At 52.9% G+C, this 23,159-nt stretch overlaps 1 protein-coding gene across 4 annotated transcripts; it reads left to right on the forward strand.

Annotated features, from left to right (window-relative positions):
• Positions 1 to 3,618: 3,618 nt before the first annotated feature.
• Positions 3,619 to 16,041, forward strand: SDSL (serine dehydratase like). 4 transcript variants are annotated; one of them, XM_069497234.1, is made up of 8 exons: positions 3,619 to 3,642; positions 8,751 to 8,945; positions 9,150 to 9,189; positions 9,911 to 10,050; positions 11,755 to 11,843; positions 12,612 to 12,839; positions 14,549 to 14,673; positions 15,677 to 16,041. In XM_069497234.1, the coding sequence occupies exons 2-8, from the start codon at positions 8,772 to 8,774 to the stop codon at positions 15,868 to 15,870; spliced, it is 990 nt and encodes a 329-aa protein (XP_069353335.1). In that variant the 5' UTR covers positions 3,619 to 3,642; positions 8,751 to 8,771; the 3' UTR covers positions 15,871 to 16,041. The 4 variants fall into 4 exon arrangements, with proteins under 4 accessions (XP_069353335.1, XP_069353334.1, XP_069353336.1 ...); XM_069497233.1 differs by lacking the exon at positions 3,619 to 3,642 and adding an exon at positions 3,791 to 3,984; XM_069497235.1 differs by lacking the exon at positions 3,619 to 3,642 and adding an exon at positions 3,992 to 4,253.
• The last annotated feature ends 7,118 nt before the right edge of the window (positions 16,042 to 23,159 follow it).

The following is a 23,159-nucleotide window of genomic DNA, read 5'->3' on the forward strand; positions in this document are numbered from 1 at the left end:
CTCTAATAAACACTCTTATATTCATGTCCCTACCCTCTGGTACTTTTTTTTTTAAGAGAATAAATCCCTCCAATTAAAATGTCTTGGTCAAAGGTGTGTGTACTTACCAGATTGTAACAGACATTGACAGATCCATTTCCCAAAGGGCTGTGGCAACTCCTCATCGCACAAGCAACCGATGAGGGTGTTTATTTTGCCACATACTCACAAGCCCTGGTTGTTCTTGCTTTTTTGCTTAAAAAAAGGTTTTGCTGACTTGATAGTTTTAAAAATGAAAATGAAAAAAAAAAAAAAAAAAAAAGAAGGGCCCAGGAGTTCAAGGCTACAGTGAGCTATGATTGTGTCACTGCACTCCCAGCCTGGGCAGCAGAGACAGACCCTGTCTCTTAAAAAAAAAAAAAAATTAAAAATAATTTAAAAATTGCATTTCATTGCTGCTCTTGTTGCTGAGTCTATAATGCTTTATTGTGTCTATTTACTTTCAGGGCCAGGAAAGGATCTTGTTCAACTCCAGCACAGCCTTCGTAGCACCTAGATTTTGGTAGTTTGGGGTAATGTTTGCTGAATGCATAAACTAATGGCTTAATTCTGAAAGTCTGGTTCACGAGGACCAGAATTTTCTTTGGCTCTGAGGACAGATGTTAAACTGTCAGTCACCCTTTTATTCTGCTGGGCGTCAGTTTCCCCAGCCACAAAAAGGACCAAGGAAAAAGATGCCCCTATGGATTCTTTCAGCTCAGACGTTGTGGCTGTGAATTTCTGTGTCTCTTGGGACAAGAATATCCAGGTCGGATGTGGGGTCCCTAGAAGATTGGTCCTATGGCCTATTTGCTGGGCATCCTGGGACAAGTTGCTTAACCTTTCTGTGCCTCATCTCCTCCCTTGACAACTGATTCCTTTCCTTCTCAGAGGCAAGAGGAGAGAGGGACCCTCTGTACTGGGGTCTCACACTCCAATACTCACAAGGGGCAAGCAAGCGGCTGCTGGGTGTTGGGGGTGCAACAGGAAAAAGTAAGGACGGTAGGAAATGTAGAGCCAGGCCCCTCTACAGAGGACAGCATGACTCAGCTCCAGCCAGTGGGAACGTGGCCGCCCCGTTTGAGACCATCTCTGGGCTGGAATGATTTATCATCTTGGCAAGGGCTGAGGAGTCTGAGACCTCGGCTAAGATGCTGTATTGTATCGGGTGTCAGAAGGTGTGGGCCCAAATCCCAGCGAGGGTATTATTCACTGGTCAGGCTGGTTGCTTGACTCCTGAGGCCCGGTTCTGTCCCCATTTAGTGGCACTGAGTCTCCATGCCTTGGAAAGCTGATGACGCAGAGGCCAGGGTTAAACCTGCCAACGGGAGAGGGCTAATCGCAGCTGTCAGAGGCCCCTTGTCAACTCCTGGGAGCAGGAGGGCCAGTGGGGGGTGAGGATGGTGTAATGAAGTTTAATGAATAACCCAGGGGACTGGCCAGGGTGGGTGTTTGGCACTGAGGTGTCAGGGACAGGGGCTGGGTGACGAACATGGCCCTGGGGGGACAGGTCAGTGACCTGGCCCACCTCTCCAGCCTCATCTGCCCTCTGGTGCAGCCACCGTGGCTTCCCCACCCCTGCCTCTTCCTCACCAAAGCCAGGAACTCTGCAGCCCGGCCCTCTGGGTCTGAGCCCTGACTCAGCCGCTGCTGTGTGGCCTTGGGAAAGTGACTTGGCCTCTCTGAGCCTATGTCCACAATGCGGGGTTCATTATCATACCCACTTTTCCAGGAAGTTGTAAGCATTCTGCGATATAATGATGTCATGTCACTTTGAACATTCATGTGTCACCTTTGCGATTTTTGCCACATTGTTCTGTCACCTCTTTTATATTTAATAATACAATAAAAACAGTAATAGCAGCAACACAGTTCTGATGCATAACACACAGTAACTCATTTGATCATTGCATCGGCTCTACTAGGAAAGTAGCATTTTATCCCCACCTTTCAGTTGAGGAAACAATGCACAGAGATGTTAAGCGAATTATTCAAGGCCACGCAGTCAAAAAGTAGCAGCGCTAGTATTTGTATCAAAGCCCAGCTCCAGGGTCTGTGTTTTAACTACTAGGCATTCTGCTTTTCCGTGCCAGAAACTGCTATTGCTACTATTACTACTACTGCCTAATATTTTTCTTTAAAGAGACTCCATTTAAAACTTTAATACCTGCCTTAGCTTTTTCTGAAGCCATGATATCTATGAAATTATGGGTTTGGTATTTTATATATATACACACATATGTCTACATACACACACACACACACACACACACACACATATATATCTATATACATATATTTCCTCATGCAACAGAAATAAATAAATATTAAAAAACCTTTGGGATATGCTGGTCAGTATAAATGGGCTGGCATACAGTAGGTGTGCATTAAATGCAGCTATTGTCCTTCTTGTCTAAGCCTGAGCTGTGTGCTAAGGCCCCACCTCCTCCAGGAAGCCCTCCCTGATTCCACCCTTCCCCTAGCTGCCCTATGGGGACCTTCTGCCTCTGTCCTCCCAGGGGGTGTTAGAATTGTCCCGGGAGTGGTGTTTTCCTCTCCCCTTCAAGCTGGAGGCCACCTCAGGGTATAAACTGGGTTTTATCACCTCTGTGTCCCCAGCACCCAGTCCGGGACAGGGACCCTGACAAGGAGGGGTGTGTGTTTAATGTGAGGATGATGAAGATTGCCAGAGTCCTCATCGGCCATCAGCCAAGCAGCTCGACTTAACCCCGGGAGTTAATCATCAAAGCTGGGGAGGTCCCACATGGTCCAAGAAGGACACAGAATGTCTGGGCTGCCAGGTCTTCCTGGACCTCACTTCTCATTTTACAGGTCGGGAAACTGAGGCCCAGAGACAGGAATGACTGGCTCAGGTTCACCCAGTGAACTGGTGACAAAAACAAGACGTGACTCTGATCATGTCATTCCCCTGCCTAAAGCCTTCTATGGCTGCCTAGTACCCCCGGGTAAGGTCCAAACTCTGGACTGGCACAGGCATCCCTGTGGACTCTGGACCCAGCCCGTTTCTCCAGCCCTAAACCCACTTGGTGCCCCATCCCTGCCTTCTCTCTGCCAGTCCCACTGGATGCTTCCCTGACCTTGGAACACATCACGTTTTTCAATTCCAGACCTTTGCACTCCCTGCGCTTAATTCCTGGCTCGGCTCGGGCTGCCCCTCCTCCAGGCAGCCTTCCCCTGCCCCACCTCCCAGCTGCCAACCTCTGATAGCGCCAAGCATAATTGCCCTTTAATGGCCCCCGATGGCCTCGTGAAGGCAGGGGACGCGCTATCTGGTTTGAGACTAAAGGTCCCAGGAGGGACCGACACATAGTAGGTGTCCAACACGTATTTATTGATTTGTTCACAAGGGCAGAAATTAAATTAAAAAAATATTTGTTGAATGAATGAATGAATGAATGGTCAGTCATTCGTTTGAACAATAAATAATTGTTGGGCGTAAAACATCAGACATGGAGAGGTGTTTCAGAAAAAAATATGCCTCTGTCACGTGACAAATAATCACAGTTTCCTCGTCCTTGTTTTCCCCTCTCAGATCTACGCTGACCCCAACAGTGGTTCAGGGGAAGCAGCTTGGCACCTGGGACAAGCAGGTGAAGCTCTAGAGTAAGAGGCGACTGCATCCCAGAAGGGGCGGGCCAGGGGGTGGGTAAAGCCTGTCCCTGCTGCTTGCTGGCTGGGTGGCCTCGGCTGACTGAGTTCCCCTCTCTGAGCCTCAGTTTCCTCATCTGTCAAATGGGACGCGGTGTTGCATGAGTCATGGGCAGCACACGGGGAGGCAGCGAGGGTTGATCCCCTCCCCTCTCCACCTCCGCCTTCGCCCTGAGAGTGGGGAGCGGGCCCTTTAACCCGGGAGGCGGGGCCGAGGCCACAGGAAGCTGCGGAGGCTGGAAGCTGCAGGGCACCGGTGTCCGGGCGGGCGCTGGTCTGGGGACTGTCGGCAGGGAGGTAAGGGGTCTGGCTTGTGTGTTCATCTGTGAGTGCACTCGTCTGCCGGTGGCCCCGGAGCAAAGTCCCGGCTGAGCGGGTGGAAGTGAGGGAGCAGAGACTGCTCTAAGCCCTCCCGGGGACACCGATTCAGCTCGGGGTGCCCTGCAGAAGGCTGGGGACCCTGAGGGGCAGGAGCAGGTCCTGCCGGCCAGAGGGGTGGGGCTGGGCATTCTGCCAGCCAGGGGCTGGCCCTGGCACCGAGGATTCGGCCGCGAAGTGCCACCCAGGTGACCTCTGGGGAAAGGCCTTGGGGACAAGGGGGGTGGACGGGGTGGGTGGTCCTTACCCCAACTCAGAGATGCAACAGGTGAGACTCAGTGAAGAAAGCAGACTCGGCCAAGGTCGGGCACTGCTGGGCCTGGAGCCCGAGCCCTGTGCACTGCTCCCTGGCAGGGCAGTCCCAGGTCCCCGTCGCAGCCCCGGACGCTGCCATACTGGGCAAGAGCTCCGTGTCCCCGCGCCAGGGCTTCAGCTTGGCCCCAGACCTCAGTCTGGGAGGCCTCTGCACCTGCTGGGTCTGGGCTTGGTAAGGCTGCTGGCAACTGGGGGCTTGTTCATTTAACTGATGCCTGCTGTCCTCTTGTGGGTGGTCAGTATAACCAAGAGGGCTGGGAAAGCCTGGGCACTGAGCCAGCAGAATTTGACTCCTAAGAACAAGTGGCAACTAAGTATTAAATACCTACATATTTCATAATAGTGACAATGTTACTATATTAGAGAAAGGATAGCATAATGGTTAAAAGCACAGATGCTGAGGCTGACTGCCTCAGTTTGAATTCTGCCTGGGTTGTTTCTAGCTGTGTGACCTTGGGTAGGTTACTTAACCTCTCGGGGTTTCAGTTTCATTGTCTAGAAAATGGAGTTAATAATGGACCTATGTCAGAGCTGTGAGGACTGTAGGAGATAACACATAAGGTCCCTGGCACAGTGCCTGACTCATGGTAAGTCCCACATAACTATTAGCTACTATTGTATTATGTTAGGTACACAGTCAGTGTCTCATAAATACTCACAGTAATCCTGTGTTGCAAAAGCTCTTCCAGTTTTTTTGTGTGATTAGTTCTCATTTTTCAAGTCTTAGTTTTAGTGGTCACTTCCTCTAAGAGGTCCCTCCTGACCTCCATATCCAAAGTAGGTCCTCTCCTTCATCTCCTGAAGCCTCCCTGTATGTGTATTTCTCTCTTAGCAGTATTCACCATTTCTGATTATTTTGTTTGTCTATGCAGTTATTTGTTGAATACTGATCTCATCAGACTATAAGTCAGCTCTACGGTAAATGTTTGTCTTGTTCACGGTAGTATCCCTAGTTCCTAAGTGGAGGATCTGCCCCTGTAGGTGCCCTATAAACATGCTAGAGTAAAGGTGACCATGTCAGGATTACTAGAAGGTCCCAGTGAGATAACATCTCCGGAGAACCCAGCCGATGTCTGGCACATAATGGGTATTCAATAAATGGTAGCTGTTACTATTAAGTCACACCATAACCTGTGAATTGGGGACTGCAATTATCCCATTTTACTGGCAGGGACACAGGCACAGAGAGGTTGAGATACTTGCTTGGGTCACACAGCCAGGAATTCAGAGCTGGTTTCTATCTCTGATCTCTGATTGACCCCAAGACCATGCTCTGGGGCTCCAGGGATGAAGTGAGGCCCAGGATGGGGCATTATGGGTTTGGGAATGAGGGTGACCCATGGGACTCTTTCCCCCAATGCCCAGCTCAGGAGGGACCCTTGATGGGACTGGGTAGAGGTGGCTTAGGCTTTGCCTTGCCTGGGGAGTCCCAGGGCCATCCCGACAAGAGAACGGGGTCAAACCCAGGGCCAGGAGACCGGGCCTCTCCGATCTGGGGACCTCAGCCCTGACTTAAGGATGGACGAGAAGTTTAGGTTTGTGGGAGGCGGGGTGGAGGCTGCAGCCTTCCTCCTAGTGGCCAACAGCGGAACTGCGGGTTCAGCCCAGCACTTTTTTGGCCCAGAGAATAAAAGGGGGCCTGTATTTGTTTCTTTTTCCCCCTACTATGTTTGGTCCCTTTCCTCTCCTCCTCTTCTCATCCCTAATTCCCTCATCCACTCGCTGCTTGTTGGCTTAAAACCTCCCAGTGGCTTCTGATCGCAAGTGGAGTTAGAGTAGCCGCCAAAGTCCTCGCCGTGGGCTAGAACACCCCCCTAGACGTCCCCGCCCACTTCGCCTTCTCAGCTCCCACCTCTCATCCTTTCTGTTCGCACGGGCGGCAGCCCAAGTTCATTTCTACCTCAAGTTCGTGCTGCCTGCTGTTCGCTACAGGAATGCTCTTCCCCTTGGCTCTCTTGTCATTCACCCCAAAACTCCCCCACTTGAAAACTACAGATCAAAAGAGAGTTAAAAGCCCTCTCAACCAGTCACAAGGCCCAGATCTGTCTTGCATGCTGTCAAACTGTTGAAAACTCCTGAATCCCCAACAACCACAAAACCAACCATTTATCACATCTAATGAGATGACTGGAAATTTTTTAAAAATGTATTTATTTATTTATTGTTAGAAATGGGATCTCACTGTGTTGCCCAGGCTGGTCTCGAACTCCTGGCCTCGAGCGAACCTCCCCCATCGACCTCCCAAAGTTCTGGGATTACAGGCGTGAGCCATCTCGCCTGGCCATGATTGGAAACTTGAAAAATTACTAGCTGTTCGGTGATATTAAGAAATTATTATGATTTTAGGTGTGATAATGGTATCATGATTACATTTTTTAAAAAAATTAGCATCAATGAGGTTTTATAGAAAATAAAATCAGCCCACTTTAAGTATAGAATTCAATGAGTTTGGACAAATGGATATGATTATGAAATCCTGTGGCTACATTTAAAAAAAAAAAGAGTTATTTACCTTTAGAGATACATGCTGAAATATTTACAGATGAGATAATATGGGGAGAAAGTACAATGATAACAAAGTGGGAAGAATAATGACTCAGGAAAGGGCAGAGGGCACTGATATGGCTGAAGCCGAGTGAGTCTCCATCCTCTTGCCCTGTTGACATTTTCTTTAACAAAAGTTTTTAAAAGTTTCTCTGCTGAGAAATATCTTTCCTGACTGTCAGGCCACTAGATTAATATTACTATGTTAGAGACAGAAATGATTTCAGGAGTTTTGCAGGGCTTTGCCCTGAACGAATATGTGAACGTGTTAGTTCGCATATCAAAAGCTGCCTCGCCTCGGGAGGGCGTCTCAAAGGTCAGTGGCGGCTGCTTTCCAAGGTGACGCTGCAGTCTCCAGCCTGTGGCTCTCGCCTGCTTTGAATGACAAAGCAGGTTTGCATGGAGCCACGGGACAGTAGCTGACCAAAGAAGACAGACACCTGTGGCTAAGAGCAATTAGCCCAAGGGACAGCTCTTGCTAGACTTCTGAAGACGTGTCTCAATCCACAATAACTAGATAAAATATGGAGCCACTATGTCTCTGTTTAACTTTTCTGCTAAAGGGATAGTTTTATCTTAGAATCTTTTTTTTTTTTTTTTTTTTTTTTTTTTGAGACAGAGTCTCGCTCTGTTGCCCAGGCTAGAGTGCCATGGCATCAGCCTAGCTCACAGCAACCTCAAACTCCTGGGCTCAAGCGATCCTCCTGCCTCAGCCTCCCCAGTAGCTGGGACTACAGGCATGTGCCACCATGCCTGGCTAATTTATTCTATTTTTAGTTGTTTGGCTAATTTCTTTCTATTTTTTAGTAGAGTCGGGGTCTCCCTCTTGCTCAGGCTGGTCTCGAACTCCTGACCTCCAGCGATCCTCCCGCCTCGGCCTCCCAGAGTGCTAGGATTATAGGTGTGAGCCACCACACCCAGCCACAGTTTTATCTTTGAACGTAGAAGTTTGCCCTAGAAAGATTTTGTAACCATTTGTTCACGTAGGTAGAGTTAATTAAGGGATCTATAGAAGACTTATGGGAGACTTTGAACCTAAAAACGAACTACCTGCTATTATGTAAATCCGTTACCCCTGGCAACCGAACACTGTACCTACAAATACTGATGTGAAAATTCACGCCTGGCCTTACAATTCACGGGAATATTGTGGGGACCCTTGAGTACCTCCGCTTTTTCTGTTTTCATAAATCTATTCTTTATAAACTGTATTTTTGCCTCTGTGTATTGTTTTATTTCTATTTTCTATTATTTTCCCATCCTTTGCGACGACCCCTGCCCGAGGGACCCGATTCTTTGCTGGGAGCGTAGCTAACTCCCCGCACCTGACTGCACTCGCTAAATGACAGCCCCCCAAATCACTCCCACTTGAACTTCTGTGGTTTGTCTCCCCGGCTGGAATGTGGGCTCTGGCCGAGTGGGAGCCTCTTCTGACCTGTCCACTCCTAGGTCCCCACACCTGGACCCACCTGGCACATAGTAGGTGCTCAAGAAGTGGTTTTCTGAATGAATCAGTGAATGATGAGTGAATGAATTTTCCCCACTCTCTCATTCATTCCTCACCACGTGTCGGTCACGTTTGACATTCCCAGCACTGTGGGCGGCCACAGTGACAGAATGAAAGGGCCCCCAGTCCAAACCTCTTTGTCCAGATGGGGAAACTGAGGCTCAGAGAGACGCAGACACTTGGCAGGAATCTCTCAGCTTGGCAGCCGGACGGGGCCAAGGATACCTAAGCCCAGGAGCTTCTCTGCCTTGCCCTGCCCTGTCCTGGTTAAGGGGACTCTTGAGAGATGCTGGGGCTGTGACCTTTGTGCCTCCGGCAGGCTGTCCACGTGGTTGCTGGAATGGAGAACTCTCTGGCGGATGGTGCCAAGGATGAACCCTTCCACACGGCCACACCCCTGCTGGAGAGCTGGGCACTGTCACAGGTGGCCGGCATGACTGTCTTCCTCAAGTGTGAGAATATGCAGCCAACCGGCTCCTTCAAGATCCGGGGCATTGGGCATTTCTGCCAGGAGGTGAGGATGTGCGGGCGGGAGGGGAGCAGTGAGGTGGTACAGGAGGGAGAGGCGTGAGGCAGGAGGGGAGACGTGAACTTGAGCAGGTAAGAGGAGACAGGTGAGGGTAGGGCTGTGGGCAGGTGGGGGCTGAGGAGTGTTGGGAGTGGGATGGGAACGTTCCAACATCAGGTCTCCATGACACCTGCTTACTTCTCTTCCCAGATGGCCAAGAAGGGATGCAAACACCTGGTGTCCCCCTCAGGTGACCCCACCATTTTCTGTTTCATGAGGGTCCTCAGGGCAGGGGCTGGGGGAGCAGGAGCAGGCTGGAGCAGCAGTAGTTGTCCAGGGATTGGCCTCCTCTTAAAGGTCCAGCCTCACCAAGGTCACAGATGAGATGGCCTCCACATGTGTCCTCTCCTAGCCTTCTTCCCATAATTCAGGACTCATGATGGGAGCAAGTGACAGAAACTCAATTCATACCAGTTTAAGCTACAGGCTCTAAGAACTGAAAATTCTTGGGATAAGTGGCTTTCAGGAACAGCTGGATCCAGGAGCTCTCCTCCCTTTTGCTTCTTGTCTTGGCTTTTCTTTCCTCTAGATTAGCTTTATTTTCACAGAGGCCTTATGGTAGCAAGGTGGCCACCAGGAATTTCAGGCTTGCAACCTACCATCAGACCAGCCCTAGTGAAAAGGGAGCTCCCTTCCTGATCGCTCTCAATAGTCCTGGAATTGGTCTTCTTTGGCCCAGCTTGGGTCACACATTCATCCCTGAACCAATCATGGATCAGGGGCTTGAGTCGTCTGATAGGCTCTATTTCAATCGTTTGTCCACTTCTGGAGCTAGAAGGAGGGGTCAATGGTGGGGCGTATGAATGGAGGAGGGGAGAGTGAATCCCACAGGGAAGTGGAGGGGGAGGGGAAGGGTGCATCACCAGGCAAACGCATCTCCGCCCACCGCACCCCTTCTCCTGCTTCCACAGGGGGCAACGCGGGCCTCGCTGCTGCTTATGCCGCCCGGAAGCTGGGCATCCCTGCCACCATCGTGCTCCCCGAGAGCACCCCCCCGCAGGTGGTGAGGAGGCTGCAGGGGGAGAGGGCCGAGGTTCAGCTGTTTGGGAAGGTGAGGACCCCACGGAAGGGGGAACTGGCTGGGGTGGGCTGTGCCCCCTTCACCCCACCCCACCCTTGAGAGATTCTGTCCCCTTTTTCTTTTGATGAACTATGGCTGGAGCCCAGTTGTCTCCTAGGAGGGCTGAGCTGAGGGGCGGGAGTGAGGTGTGAGGTATACCGAGGGCTGGGACCTGCCACCCTGTCCCTGCCCACCCTTCCCCCTCCACGTGTGACCCAAGGGAAACAGGAGCTGGCCATTGGCAGGAGCGTGTCTGTCTTCTTACATCCTCACCAGCACTGGGTGTCATCCACTTTGAACGCTTTTTCCATTTGTTAAGACAAAAAGTGTAAAGACAATGGCAGCATCAGTCATTCTGAGACTGCCCCGATGTGAGTGACGTCCCCTGACGAGGTATCACCGGTTCACAAGAAATGGAGACACACACAGGATCTTTCTCCCCTTCTGGGAAGAAGGAAAAAAGGTCATTTAAATAATGGAAAACAGGTTTTGAGCAGGGGTGGGATATGGTTGGATTTTTTTTTTAAAGTGGATATTTTTAAATATATAAAGAAAAAGCTGGGTGTGGTGACTCACATGTGTAATCCCAGCACTTTGGGAGGCTGAGGCAGGAGGATCGGTTGGGGCCGGGAGTTGGAGACCAGCCTGAGCAACATAGCAAGTCTGCATCTAAAAAAAAAAAAAAAAAACTAGCTGGGCATGTTGGCACGTACCTATAGTCCCAGCTACTTGGGAGGCTGAGGCAGGAGGATCACTTGAGCCCAGGAGTTCGAGGTTGCAATGAGCTATGAGGATGCCACTGCACTCCAGCCTGGGCAACAGAGTGAGACACTGTCTCTTAAAAAAAAAAGAAATAGATATCATACTTAAACATATGCATCAACATATAAAACATAGTAACTAAAATGTAGATATTTGCATTTGTTAAGCATGGGTGTGGCCATGAGGCAGGGCAGGGAAGAAAGCCCATAGACAGGGTGTGAATGGCCAGTTCTCTGCGGGCAACTGCGTCCAGTTCCCACCACGGGGACCCCCTGGGAGAACACAGCGCGGGGCAGAGGGTTACTCTCTGGGTGCCCGCTCCTCGGCACCTGCGGGCCGCCTTGCCACCTGCGGGCAAAGTCGCGTGGCCGGCGAAGGCCCTGCTAGTGGCCTCTGGGCGGGCTGCAGGGACACAGACCTCGGCCGCAGACGCCAAGCCAGTGAGGGCAGAAAAGCTGTCCCTGCTGTGGTCGGCTTGGGCCTGTCGTGTTCGGGGCTGGCCTCGTGTGCCACCTCTCTGGCTGCTCAGGGGCAGCTGGCAGGGTGTCAGCTGGCCGGGGCTGGTTTGCACAGACGCCATCTGTGGTGACCGAGTGGCTATCTGGGGCTTGATCTGAGGGGGCTCGTCCCCTACTGGTTGGTTAGTCGTGGACACCATGTGGCTGGCCTTGGGGGTCACCTGCTCCTGGCCTCCCCGGCTGGCCTGGCTTCGTTCTCATACAGTGTGGTGACAGGAGGGTCCCTTCAGGGTGATGGGAAGCACGTGGCATTTGTTTGTACACGCAATGCCTCTGTCCTCGTCTCAGGAGGCTGCCGGGTCCATACCAGGTCTCGTCCTCGGGGGTCTCCCCAGCCTGCTGGCTCCCAGGGCCGACACGGAGACCCCCAGGCCCCTGCTCCAGCCTCCGTAGGACTCCCGGGGCTTCTCTTTAGGTCTGGGACGAGGCCAATCTGAGGGCACAAGAGTTGGCCAAGAGGGACGGCTGGGTGAGCGTCTCCCCGTTCGACCACCCCCTGTTATGGTAAGGCTGGTGTCCCCTCCCAGGGAGTGCAGAGCTGGGGGGCCCTCCCATTGGACAGAAGGGAAACTGAGGCCCAGCAGGAGAAGAGGCCTCAAAGCCAGACCGACACAGGTTCAGACCCTGCTTCTGCCACTTGTGAGCCGTGGGACTCTGTGCAAAGCACCTTGCTGCCCCTGCCTTAGTTTCTACACGGGCAAAATGAAGATGATAGTACGAAGTCCCTTTTATTGAGCATGTACTTTGGGGCCAGGTGCCAGGCGAAAGGCTCTCCCTGCGCTGTTCTGTTTGCCCTCCCCACAGCCCTAGAGGCGAGTGTTGTGATACCCATTCTGTGGGTAAGGACACTGAGGCACAGAGGGCTCGAGCCACTTGCCCAAGGTCACACGACTAAGTAAGTGGCAGAGACACAGGGTTCCGGTCCCCGAACTTGAGTGGGGCTGGTTCCAAGTGATACGCTGGTCCCCTCTTAGCCACGCAGCACTAATGCTGCCTGTTTCTGAAGCTGGGGAGATTAAAGAGGTTAATGTCCAAGGAAGCAGCTGGGAGGGTGACAGGGGGACAGAAAGAATGAATGGAGAAGTGAGCAGAGAGGGTGGCTAGAAGCTGGGCGAGCTGTCTCCTCTCCCTTGCTGTGGATGGGGAGGGGCATGATGGGGGCGCTTTACATATACGTGGGGGGCAGAGCCACCCCCCAGGGTCTCTCCCATCCCCAGGAGCCTTTGGGGCAGGGGGCCTCTCTCACTCTTCTTCCTCCCGCCCCCTCCCTAGGGAAGGCCACGCCAGCCTGGTGCGGGAGCTGAAGGCAGAGCTGGGGACCCCGCCGGGCGCCGTGGTGCTGTCAGTGGGGGGTGGGGGGCTCCTGGCCGGGGTGGTGGCCGGCCTGTTGGAGGTGGGCTGGCGGCACGTGCCCATCATCGCCATGGAGACCCACGGGGCACACAGTTTCAACGCAGCCGTCAAGGCGGGCAAGCTGGTGACATTGCCGGACATTACCAGGTGGGCGCGGGCTGGGGACATTTGTGAGGGGCCGGAGGGTGGGAGTGTCGCTGCCTTAGGGCCTCCCAGTCCCAGCCAGTGGGGGCAGGGGTACCCGAAAGGCTCTGCTTGGCCCCTCCAACCGCAGTACCCAGGACCTAGGTTAGAAGGCAACGCTGAAAAGCAGGGGAAGAGGGGATTCATGTAAACCTCATTGGTTAATGAGACGAGGCTTCGCTGCCTGCGCTGGTATCAGAGCAATTGAAGTGCGTGGCAGACAAGTCGGAAAATGTAGACTAGCAATGAGCAACAGGAAACAAAGTGTCACCTTCATGCCACCACCCAGGATGGACACTGTTCAGACAGAGCTGCACTTTTCCGTTTTTTTTTTTTTTAGACTGGTTATTGCTCTGTCACCCTGGGTAGAGTGCAGTGGCATCATCGCTCCCCGCAGCCTCAAACTGCTGGGCTCAAGTGACCCTCCTGCCTCAGCCTCCCGAGTAGCTGGGACTATAGGCACGTGCCACCACATCCGACCACTTTTTCCATTTTTTGTAAAGATGTGGTCTTGCTCTTGCTCTTGCTCAGGCTGGTCTCGAACTCCTGAGCTCAGGCCATCCGCCCGCCTCAGCCTCCCAGAGTGCTGGGATTACAGGCGTGAGCCTCTAGGACAGCCTTTTAAGTCAGCTTTCTTAAGCACCTGCTGTGTGCATGTTCCTAGAGGGCCAAATTAGAAAAACAAAACTCAGTCCTTGCCTCAGGAGAATTATACCTGGACACGTGAGTCTCCTTCCTGTCTTTCTGGTACAATCTCCCCTCTTTCCCGGCTGACATCCCCCCACTCCCGCCAATGGTGCCATGCTGCTTTTGCCTGGGAATCCTCTGAGCCGTCTAACCTCGGAGTCTTAGCTCATCCTATCCTTGGCACCTGGAATGCCAGCCCCGCTCGCCCCGAGGAAATCCTCTGAGTCCCCGCTGGGCAGTGGCATCTCATCGGGGAGACCCTCAGGGCACCCTGTGTGTGTCTGTGTCACTCTTCAGCCACAAAAGAGATTCTGGGTGTCCCTTTATGCTTACTGGCTGGGGCAGAGGAGCTAGAGGGCGGGGACTGGCTTGTTTAGCTCCGAGCCCATGGAACCCATCGCTGGAGCCTGGCACAGCAAAAGCTCTTGATGAAGTTCATGGACGTGCCATTTCTGTGAATGACCTCACCATCACCCAGTGCTTGGGCGGGACACCTGGGGCTCACCTGGGCTCCCCCCGCTCCCACTGAGTTCTGCCCTTCCTACACTAAAGTCCAGCTTCCTTCCAGCCCCTCTCCCCACCCCAAGCATCATCATCCCCGTTGTGGGTGTAAAGCTCCCCAGACCCCACGCCACCCTTATGACCCCCTTTTTTTTTTGGATAACATCTTCATTGAGATAGAGTTCATATACTGTACAATTTACCCATTTAACGTGTACGTGCTGGACATGTCCCACGGATGGAGTCACGCAATGTGTGACCTTGAACGTCTGGCTTCTTTCACTCGGCGTCCTGTTTGCAAAGTCCATCCGTGGTGCGGCCGGGGGGTCAGGGCCTCCTTCCACTGTGTGGGGGGACCACGTTTGGTTTGTCCATCCATTGGTGGGGGAACATTTAGATCCTGCAGGAGGGAGGGGCGGCCTGGGGCTGGGGAGGAGACCTGGGTCGCCAGCTCTTCCCTGAGCCCCTGCGCTCCCCTCCCGCAGCGTGGCCAAGCGCCTGGGTGCCAAGACGGTGACCGCGCGGGCCCTGGAATGCACACGGGAGTGCCACATCCTCTCCGAAGTGGTGGAGGACGCTGAGGCTGTGAGTGCCGTGCAGCGGTTCCTGGGTGAGTGAGCACTGTCCCCCACCTGGGCTCGGGGATCCCCGGAGTCCCTAGAGCCCCTAATGAGAGCACGTTCTCTCTTGTCCGTATCCTCAGCACCCAGCGCGGGGATGCACAGCAGGTGCATGTCGAGTAGGGGGAAGGGGGTGCGGGTGAGGAAGGAGCGTGCCCTGCTGTCTCCAGCGCCAGACTTTTGTCCAGGCTGCTCCCCTCTCTGGCTGCCCAGCCCTGGCCCCGTGCTCTGTGGGTTTCATGCCACTACACAGCCGTCACAGCACCTCCTCCAGCAAGCCTTCCCTGATCACCTGCCCTCACCCTACCTGGGCTGGGGCCTTCCTATGCACCAGTCCCTCTGTTCATACCAGCCTGGTTCTTATCCATCCGTAGCACTAGACTGTGAGCTCGGTGAGGGTGGGGGCTGGTGTGTCCTCTTCACGGTTGTGTCCCCAGGGCCTTTCTGGCACAGGGCCTGGCAGGGTGTGGGCACTCAACAAATATTTGTTGACTGAATGTAGGAGTGAGCAGAAAGGTGGATAATGAATAGAGGGATAGTGGATGGATGGATGGATGGATTGATGAATGACATAGAAATGGATGGATGGATGGACGGATGGACACATTGATTAATGGACATGTTGATGGATGGACAGACAGACAAATGATGGATAGGGGATGGACGGACGGCTTACGGGCGGATGGATGGATGGATGGATGGATACGTTGATTGATGGATACACTGGGGGGTGGACAGACAGACAGCCTAATGATGGATAGAGGAATGGATGGATGGATGGACAGATAAAAGGTGGATGGGTGGAAGGATGGATGGTCAGGTTGATGGATGGCGAGAGAGCCAGGCCAATGATGGATTGCGAGAGGAAGAGGTGAGCGGCTGGCTGGCTGGCTGGAGAGATGGCTGCGTGGACCTGTGGCGCCCAGGGCCTGCTGAGCACTGATGTTTTTTTTCTCCCTTCTCACCCTGTCCCCGTCCCCCTGATCTGGGCAGATGATGAGCGTATGCTGGTCGAGCCTGCTTGCGGGGCGGCCTTGGCAGCCGTCTACTCGGGCCTCCTGGGGAGGCTCCAGGCCGAGGGCCGCCTGCAGCCCGGCCTGACGTCGGTTGTGGTCATCGTGTGCGGAGGCAGCGGCATTGACAGCCAGGAGCTGCAGGCTCTGAAGACCCAGCTCGGCCTTAACTGAGGGGTCTCATCCCGGGAGGGCCCGCCAGGCCCCAGGGACCCTGGAGAGGCCCATGGAGACCCCTGTGGCTGGCGGAGGGGTCTGTGCCAGTGGGTGGCTCTGTGCCTTTGTGCCGCCCGCTTCCTGCAGGAAGCCCTCCTGAATTGCTCCAATAAACCCGTTCTGAGTTGAGTTTGTAACCCCACGGGTCTTGTCTTCCACCGCCATGAGCTCATACGAGGCACAGAACTATCCTGGAGCCGGTTATGTGACAAAGTGACTCCAAGTCGCACAGCTTGGGCAACAAAGCCAAGGCTTGGAAACTCAAGCCTCTAAAGGAGTTCAGCCACACTGAGTGTATAAAAGGGCTGCTTTTACCTGGAGGAGCAGGTCAGGTTGACCAGGTCAGGATGGAGAGGGGGAGTTTCTGTCACCTCTCAGGCCTGGGAGGAAGAGGACAATGTCCCTGGTCTTTATCAAGTGCTTGTTATGTACCAGAAACTCTTCTAAGAGCTTTCTACTCATTGTCTTCTTTAATTTCTTCTTCTTTTTTTTTTTTTTTAGAGACAGTGTCTCACTCTGTCACCCATGCTAGAGTGCAGTGGTGTCATCATAGCTCAGTGCAGCCTGGACCTCCCAGGCTCAAGCGATCTTCCCATGTCAGCCTCCTAAGTAGCTGGGACTACAGGCGCATATGCCACCATGCCTGGATATTTTTTTTTTTGTTTTTTTTTTAGAAAGTCTCCCTCTGTTGCCCGGGCTAGAGTTCTGTGGTGTCAGACTAGCTCGCAGCAACCTCAAACTCCTGGCCTCAAGCGATCCTCCTGCCTCAGCCTCCCGAGTAGCTGGGACTACAAGCACGCACCACCACGCCCAGCTAATTTTTTGTTTTTATTTTTAGTTGCCTGGTTATTTTTTACATTTTTTTGTGGAGATGGGATCTTGCTATGTTGCCCAGGCTGGTCTCAAACTCCTGGTCTCAAGCGATCCTCCTACTCTGAAAGGGTGGGATTACAGGCTGGCCCTGTCTTCTTTAATGTTTACGAAGATAATAGGAAGTAGAAATCTTTACTATCATTCCTCTTTTACATATGGGGAAACTGAGGGACAGGGAGTTTACATAACTCACCTGAGGTCACAGAGCTAGGATGTGGCCCATCCGGGTTCAGACTCTGTGATTTTCAGTATCACCCTATATTGGATATGAACTCTCCATGGGGAGGTAGGTCATGGTGGGGTATTGGGGAAGGGCTTAGGACCCCCCAGGTTGGTCTGGATGCACCTGTGGCTGGCAGGGAGCGGCAGGTACGCGGCCTGGGATTGGGCACCTGGCCCGGGGGAGCCTCTCTCAGGAAATGGGATGGGAAACGAGACTCCTTCAGCGCCACAAGGGGGCAGCAAAGCGTCTCCTATGGGGAAGGCGGCTCCGGGCAGGAGACGCTGCCCTTGTGGGTCCTCATGACTCTGCCCCCGGGCGGCCCTTGCCCAGCGGGGTGGGGGGTGCTGAGGTCCACCTGGCCTTGGCATGGAGGCGCCTTTTCCAAACCCTCCCAGCACTGCCAGCAGACAAAGCCCAGAGAGTGCAGGGTCCACCCGGCATCACGGCCGAGGCAGAACCCAACCCCCAGCCCCCTCTGAGGCCCCCTCTCCCACTTTGCTGTGTGATCTCAGGCAAGTTCCCTCCCCTCTCTGGGCCTTGGGCTGCACCTCAGTGCTGTAGGAGGCCCACGTGCCCCTTCCCAACTCCGCCCCTTTGCCCTCCGCCAGGTGCCCCCTCCTTTTCTCAAGAGCAGGATCTCAGAGTGGCAGTGACCTCTCTCTGCCACCCCGCTGCCTGCCTCGGTCTCATTCCGTGTCTCTTTAGCCCCAGACATAGCCCTCGATTGCCAGGGACCCCACCTCCCCCTCCAGCAACCCCCAGGAGCCAGCCCTGTTTTCCTGGAGTCACACTTGGCGAATTCCCCAGAATAGAGGAGACATTAAGAGCCCCGGAGCCGGACCCAGCCAGACCTGAGCTTGAGCACTGCTCCTGGTGACCGACCTGGTGACCTTGAGCAAAGGACGCTCCCTTTCAACGCCTGGGTGTTCTCATTTGCAAAACGAGTTGTTTGGGGGTTATTACTATGGACCCCACCTGTGTAGCTTTCAACAAGTGTTTGCTGTTTCTGCCTCCTGAACATCCCTCCACCAACAGTGAGGGCTGGGGAGGCACTAGAATTTTTTGTTTGTTTGTTTTTTGAGAGGGGTCTTGCTCTGTTGCCCAGGCTGGAGTGCAGTAGCATCATCATAGCTCACTGCAGCCTTGAATTCCTGGGCTCAAGTGATCCTCCCACCTCAGCTTCCCAAGTAGCTGGGACTATAGGCACGCGCCACCATGCCTGGCTAATTTTTTTTTTTTTTTTTGTAGAGCTGGGGGTCTCACTATGTTGCCCAGGCTGGTCTCAAACTTTTGACCTCAAGCAATCCTCCTGCCTTGGCCTCCCAAAGTGCTGAGATTACAGGCAGGAGCCACTGCACCTGGGTGGAACTAGAATTTGCTCCTGTACTGAGCACCTGTGGTGTGCTGTGGGCTTTGGCAATCATTTCACTTCATCCCACGATAACCAACATGGTAGATACTATGATCTCCATTTTGCAAATGAGGAAACTGAGGCACAGAGTAGTTGAGCCACTTGGTTCAGGTCACACAGCTGTACAGGAACCCCAATATGTACAAATCTGAGGCTCCTGCATCTCCCCGCTGCTGCTCTCACCCCTTCTCTCCTTTGCTCAAGCTGTAGGCTTGCCTGCCGTGCCCACCACTGTGCTTCTGAATCCTATACGTTCCTCAAAGCCCAGCGTGAGAACTGCCTCCTCCCAGAAGTCTCCCCAGACTGCTTCAGCCAGAGACAATGTTCCCCCACCCCGTGCTCCTGTGGTGTGTGACAGAGCCCACCTCGGTTCCAGGTGCTCTGTCTCCCAGCCTGGCCTCTGCCCACGGGGCTGCGCTGTCGCCCGCCCTCTGGGAGACACATCAGCTGCTGTTTGCTCGTCTCCCGGTCTCAGCGAGCTGGAGATAAGAAGCCAAGGGGACTGTTGACCCTGTCCGGATAATACATGGCAATTCGCTCAGTTCAGCCCTTCCTGGTTGGCACCCCAGGAATGCTGAGAGCAGGCGGGAGGTGCAGGGAGAGAGCCGTGAGCTACTAGGCTGGGCTCGGGGCTGCTGTGACTGGATGTGGCAGGGATGGCCCCACGGACAGAGGCTCCTGCGATCCTGCCTCTGCCTTCTTGGGCCTCTCAGCTGGGGAAATGGGGAACCTCTGAGGAGGGTCCCGGGAGCAGGGGCCTCTCTGTGTTTGTCCAGGCTGGATAGAAAACACTGCAAACGGGGCCGCCAGGTGTGTGTACCTGCCCGGGATATGCCCAACCTCTCAGCCTGGCTGCGGGCCCTCTCCTGGGGCTGGCGGCCCCTCGGTTCCCTGTGGCTTCTTGCAGCCGAGGCTCCTTCTGTCCCCTCACTGCTCTGACCCCAACACCTCCAGGGTCCTCACCTCCGTCTGGGCCTTATTTCTAGCTTTAAAACCAGGGGACGGGGAGGTTTGGAATCCAGCCTTGCCCTGGCCAAGGAGGTGCTGTCACCCCAGAGTTGGTCCTAGGCCGGGCATGGAGGGGGATCCAGGCTCAGGCCACTGGCAAGAGCCCAGTCCAGGGCAGAGCAAGCACCCCAGCGCCCGCAGACGACGCAGGGGGAGCGATGGCTGAGGATGACTTTGTGTCCCCGTCCCTTTGGGCTGCTCTAACGAAACCCCATAAACGGAGCCGCTTACAAACAACAGAAATCTATTGCTCACAGTTCTGGAGGCTGGGGAGTCCAAGGCCAAGGTGCCAGCAGATTCCGTGTCTAGTGAGGATCCACTTCCTCATAAGTAGCCATCTTTTCACTTTGACCTCACGTGGTGGAAGGGTCTCTTTTTACAAGGGTACCAACCCCTTCAGGAAGGCTCTCTCCCCATAACCTAATCACCTCCCAAAATCTCCACCCCCTACTAGCATCACCTTAGGGGTTAGGATTTCGACATACGAATTTTGGGGAGCACAAATATTTAGACCACAGCACTTTGTATCCCAGGTTGGCTGTGTGGGTTGTGTGTACACCTGTGCACTTGTGTGCTTTTATGCACGTGTCCAGATGAGTGCACAGTGCTTGTGCATTCATGAGGGAACACTTACAATAACTGGGAGCTATTTGATTTTCCCCTCAGTGTGTAACGCTTCAGATTGTTGCATTTGGGACTTACAATATCAAACTTAGATGTCTCAGGCTGGGGGACAGGCATTGAGGAGGGAAGCAAGCTGGAGAACTCAAGCTTTGTCCAAAGGATGTAGCCACTACTCAGCTCCAGCCAGTGGCGGGCCCAACACAATAGATCCCCCAGTTTCATAGTGTTCACTCAAATTCAAAGCCATTGGGGAAAGGCGATGTGCTCTGTGTGCCCACGTATTCATATAAAGCCTCTGACAGGTCCTGCAGGAAAATCACTTCCTGAATCCAGAGGAGAAGCATGTGACTCCAACCTGAGCCAATCTGAGCATTGCATTCCCTGCCTCCCCACCCCCAGCCGTGGTGATTGGTTCAGGGATGGGCCCAGGAGCGAAACTGTCCAATCAGAGTGGCTCCTGAGACTTTAGCTGGGAAAGGGGAGGCACCCATGAGCTGTCCATTTCTGTAAGCCGATAAATTCCGCTTTAGGTGTAAACCTGGGCTTCCTGTCATTTGGGAGTGGAAGGAGCCCCACTCATGGTGTACACACTTAATACATGTCTCCTAAATCGAATTGATTTGCTTTGTGCTGCTTGGATTGGAGTCTTAATCTCAGGTTGGCCCTCAGCAAAATGAGGGCAATCCTCTCTTTGGATCCACATTTTATTTTTGCTCCCAGGACCCTGGGAGTTCATGCTGCCTGCTCTTACAAGAGAGGCAAAGTAAAACTTGATGTGATATTGCTGAAAAGTTGGGTGGCAGTATATTACGAAGATAGGAGGATGTTTTAAATCATATTGGGTGGAAGTCTGTTTTGGAAGTGAGCAGTGTAAATAATGGTGAGCGCTGGGGGAATGCAGAGAAACCACCAACATTTAAACTTAAGCCCTTCAGGAAGACAGTTTCCTAATTTTCCATCCACCTTAGGGGCTTAGAAAATTACCCTGGCTCTGAGCTTCCAGCCCAAGCTTCCTGGAGGCTTGGCAGGGCTGTTTGCTGGTGGTGAAGGCCACAGCAAAGTCCAGAGAGGGGCAGCTGCTCATCCAGGACACCCGATGTGGGGGCCCAGGGACCTTTCCACTGGCCCGATAGGGTGCTATTTGCATGAGGATATAGAGCCCATTTATTGGGGACCTCAATGTCCAGCTCCTCCAGGGCTTTCTGGGTCAGACTAGGCAGCCAGCGTCCCACGCAGGGGGACTTGGGAGATCTACCCCAGACCTGCCCACCTGGTTCCGTAATTGCATTCCTGGTTCATTTCACAATGAATAAATGAATGAGTATATCAGTTAGGATTAGGTTCAGTTTTGTAATTCAGGAACAACAAATAAGTGGCTTAAACAAAATAGAAGTTGTTTTTTTTTTTCCTCTTTTACTGAAAAGTTTGGAGTCAGGCAATCCAGGGCTGGTGCTGTGTCCCAATGGTGTCAGAGACCCAGGATCCTTTGCTTGGCTGTGAATGGTTTCTGTTTCCATGGTCACCTCGTGGTCCCAAATGGATGTTGGAGAGAGAACCATCGTGTCCTCATTTCAGGCAGCAGGAAGGAGGAAGGGATGAAGAAAGGCACGTATCTTCTGTTTAGGGACACTTCTATAATTGACCCATGCTACTTCTGCTCATAGCTCATTGGCCAGAACTTAGTCACCTGCCATAGCTAGCTGCAAGGGAGGCTGGGAAATGTAGTCTTTGTGAAAGGCAGCCATGTGCCCCGCTAAAATCAGAGGTTCAGTTACAGAAGGATAGAATGGTTATTGAGGATGACAACAAGGCTTTGCCATACAGAGTAAATGTGTAAGGGTCTTGGTTAAGCTGCTATGACAAACAGATCGAAACTACAGTAATATTTCAGGGCAAGTAGGTAGCTCAGCCCTACGAGGTCATATAGGAACCCAGGTTCCTTCTATTTGATAGCTTTACCATCCCTTAGAATATTGTCCTTGTCCACACGGTCAAAACTGGCTCATAATCACCAAAGCTGCAGTAAGGTGAAAGCGAAAGGGTGAGGGTGAGACGTTTTCTTTTAAGAGCATCACCTGGATGTGGCACGCTTCCCTTCTGCTCACGGCCCATTGGCCAGGACTTTATCACATGGCACACCTGGCTGCAAGGGTGTATGGGAAATGTAGTTTCCAGCTGGGCAGACACCCAGCCAAACCCCAGGGTTCAATTTCTGCAGAGAAGACTTGGGACTGGAGGGTACTTAGCAGTCTCTACCACAACAAAGAATGAGGGAGTGGATGAGAGGGTGGCGGTGGGTGACGGGGTGGGAAGGACTTCAGCTGGGCTGAAGTCTGTCTGCTGTGGGGTAAGGGGTCCAGTGGCCCAGCCCCAGACTGATGTCTGTTTGACTGGGGGACCCTGGGAAGGGCTCCTGAGGCTTAGACTGAGTCATGCCATTTGCACAGAGAGGCAACAAGTTTGGAGAAACACCGAGAAGGTAGAATCAACATGATGACGTGATTGATTTGGTGGGAGGAGGTGGTGGGGGTGGCCACTGGGCTTCTGGCTTGGGTGACCATCTGTGTAGATGTCTGAGATGGACCAAAACGAGGGAGTATTTGGGAGGGGGATACGAAGAGCCCAGAGATCCACACAGTCATTCATTGAGCAAATACTTATCAAGCACCTACTCTGTGCCAGGCACTTTTCGAGGTGCAAAGACACAGCAAAGACCTCAAGGAGCTTGTATTCTAACGGAGAGAGACAGACAGTGGTGAAACCCCGCTCCCTCCCCCCAGCAAGTACAATATGTCAGATGCTGATAGGTGCTTTGAGGGAAGACGAGGCAGGATGAGGGGGAGAGGGTGACAGGGAAGGAGTTTGGGCTATTTTATTATCCTGGGGGATTTTTAAGCAACCCTGAGCATCATCCTGTGTTGCTCACAAAGTTTGTCAGTATGGACCTCTGACAGATACGAAAAAACATTTTTTTTAAATGTAAGCACAATACCATTTTCACACCCATTGTGACGAGCAAATAATTCCTTAATATTGTCTAACGCCCATTCTGTGTTTAATTTTTCCCAGATGATCTCAAAAATGCCCTGCTAGAACCAGTTCATTTGG

Source organism: Eulemur rufifrons, chromosome 21 (assembly GCF_041146395.1).
Source record: "Eulemur rufifrons isolate Redbay chromosome 21, OSU_ERuf_1, whole genome shotgun sequence".
Lineage (NCBI taxonomy): Eukaryota > Metazoa > Chordata > Mammalia > Primates > Lemuridae > Eulemur > Eulemur rufifrons.

Bases quoted from the DNA above. Each gene is read 5' to 3' on its own strand.
- SDSL (XM_069497234.1), top strand. From the start codon at position 8,772: ATGGAGAACTCTCTGGCGGATGGTGCCAAGGATGAACCCTTCCACACG. The intron at 8,946-9,149 runs GTGAGGATGTGC...TTCTCTTCCCAG, and splicing joins TTGGGCATTTCTGCCAGGAG to ATGGCCAAGAAGGGATGCAA. The intron at 9,190-9,910 runs GTGACCCCACCA...CTGCTTCCACAG, and splicing joins ACACCTGGTGTCCCCCTCAG to GGGGCAACGCGGGCCTCGCT.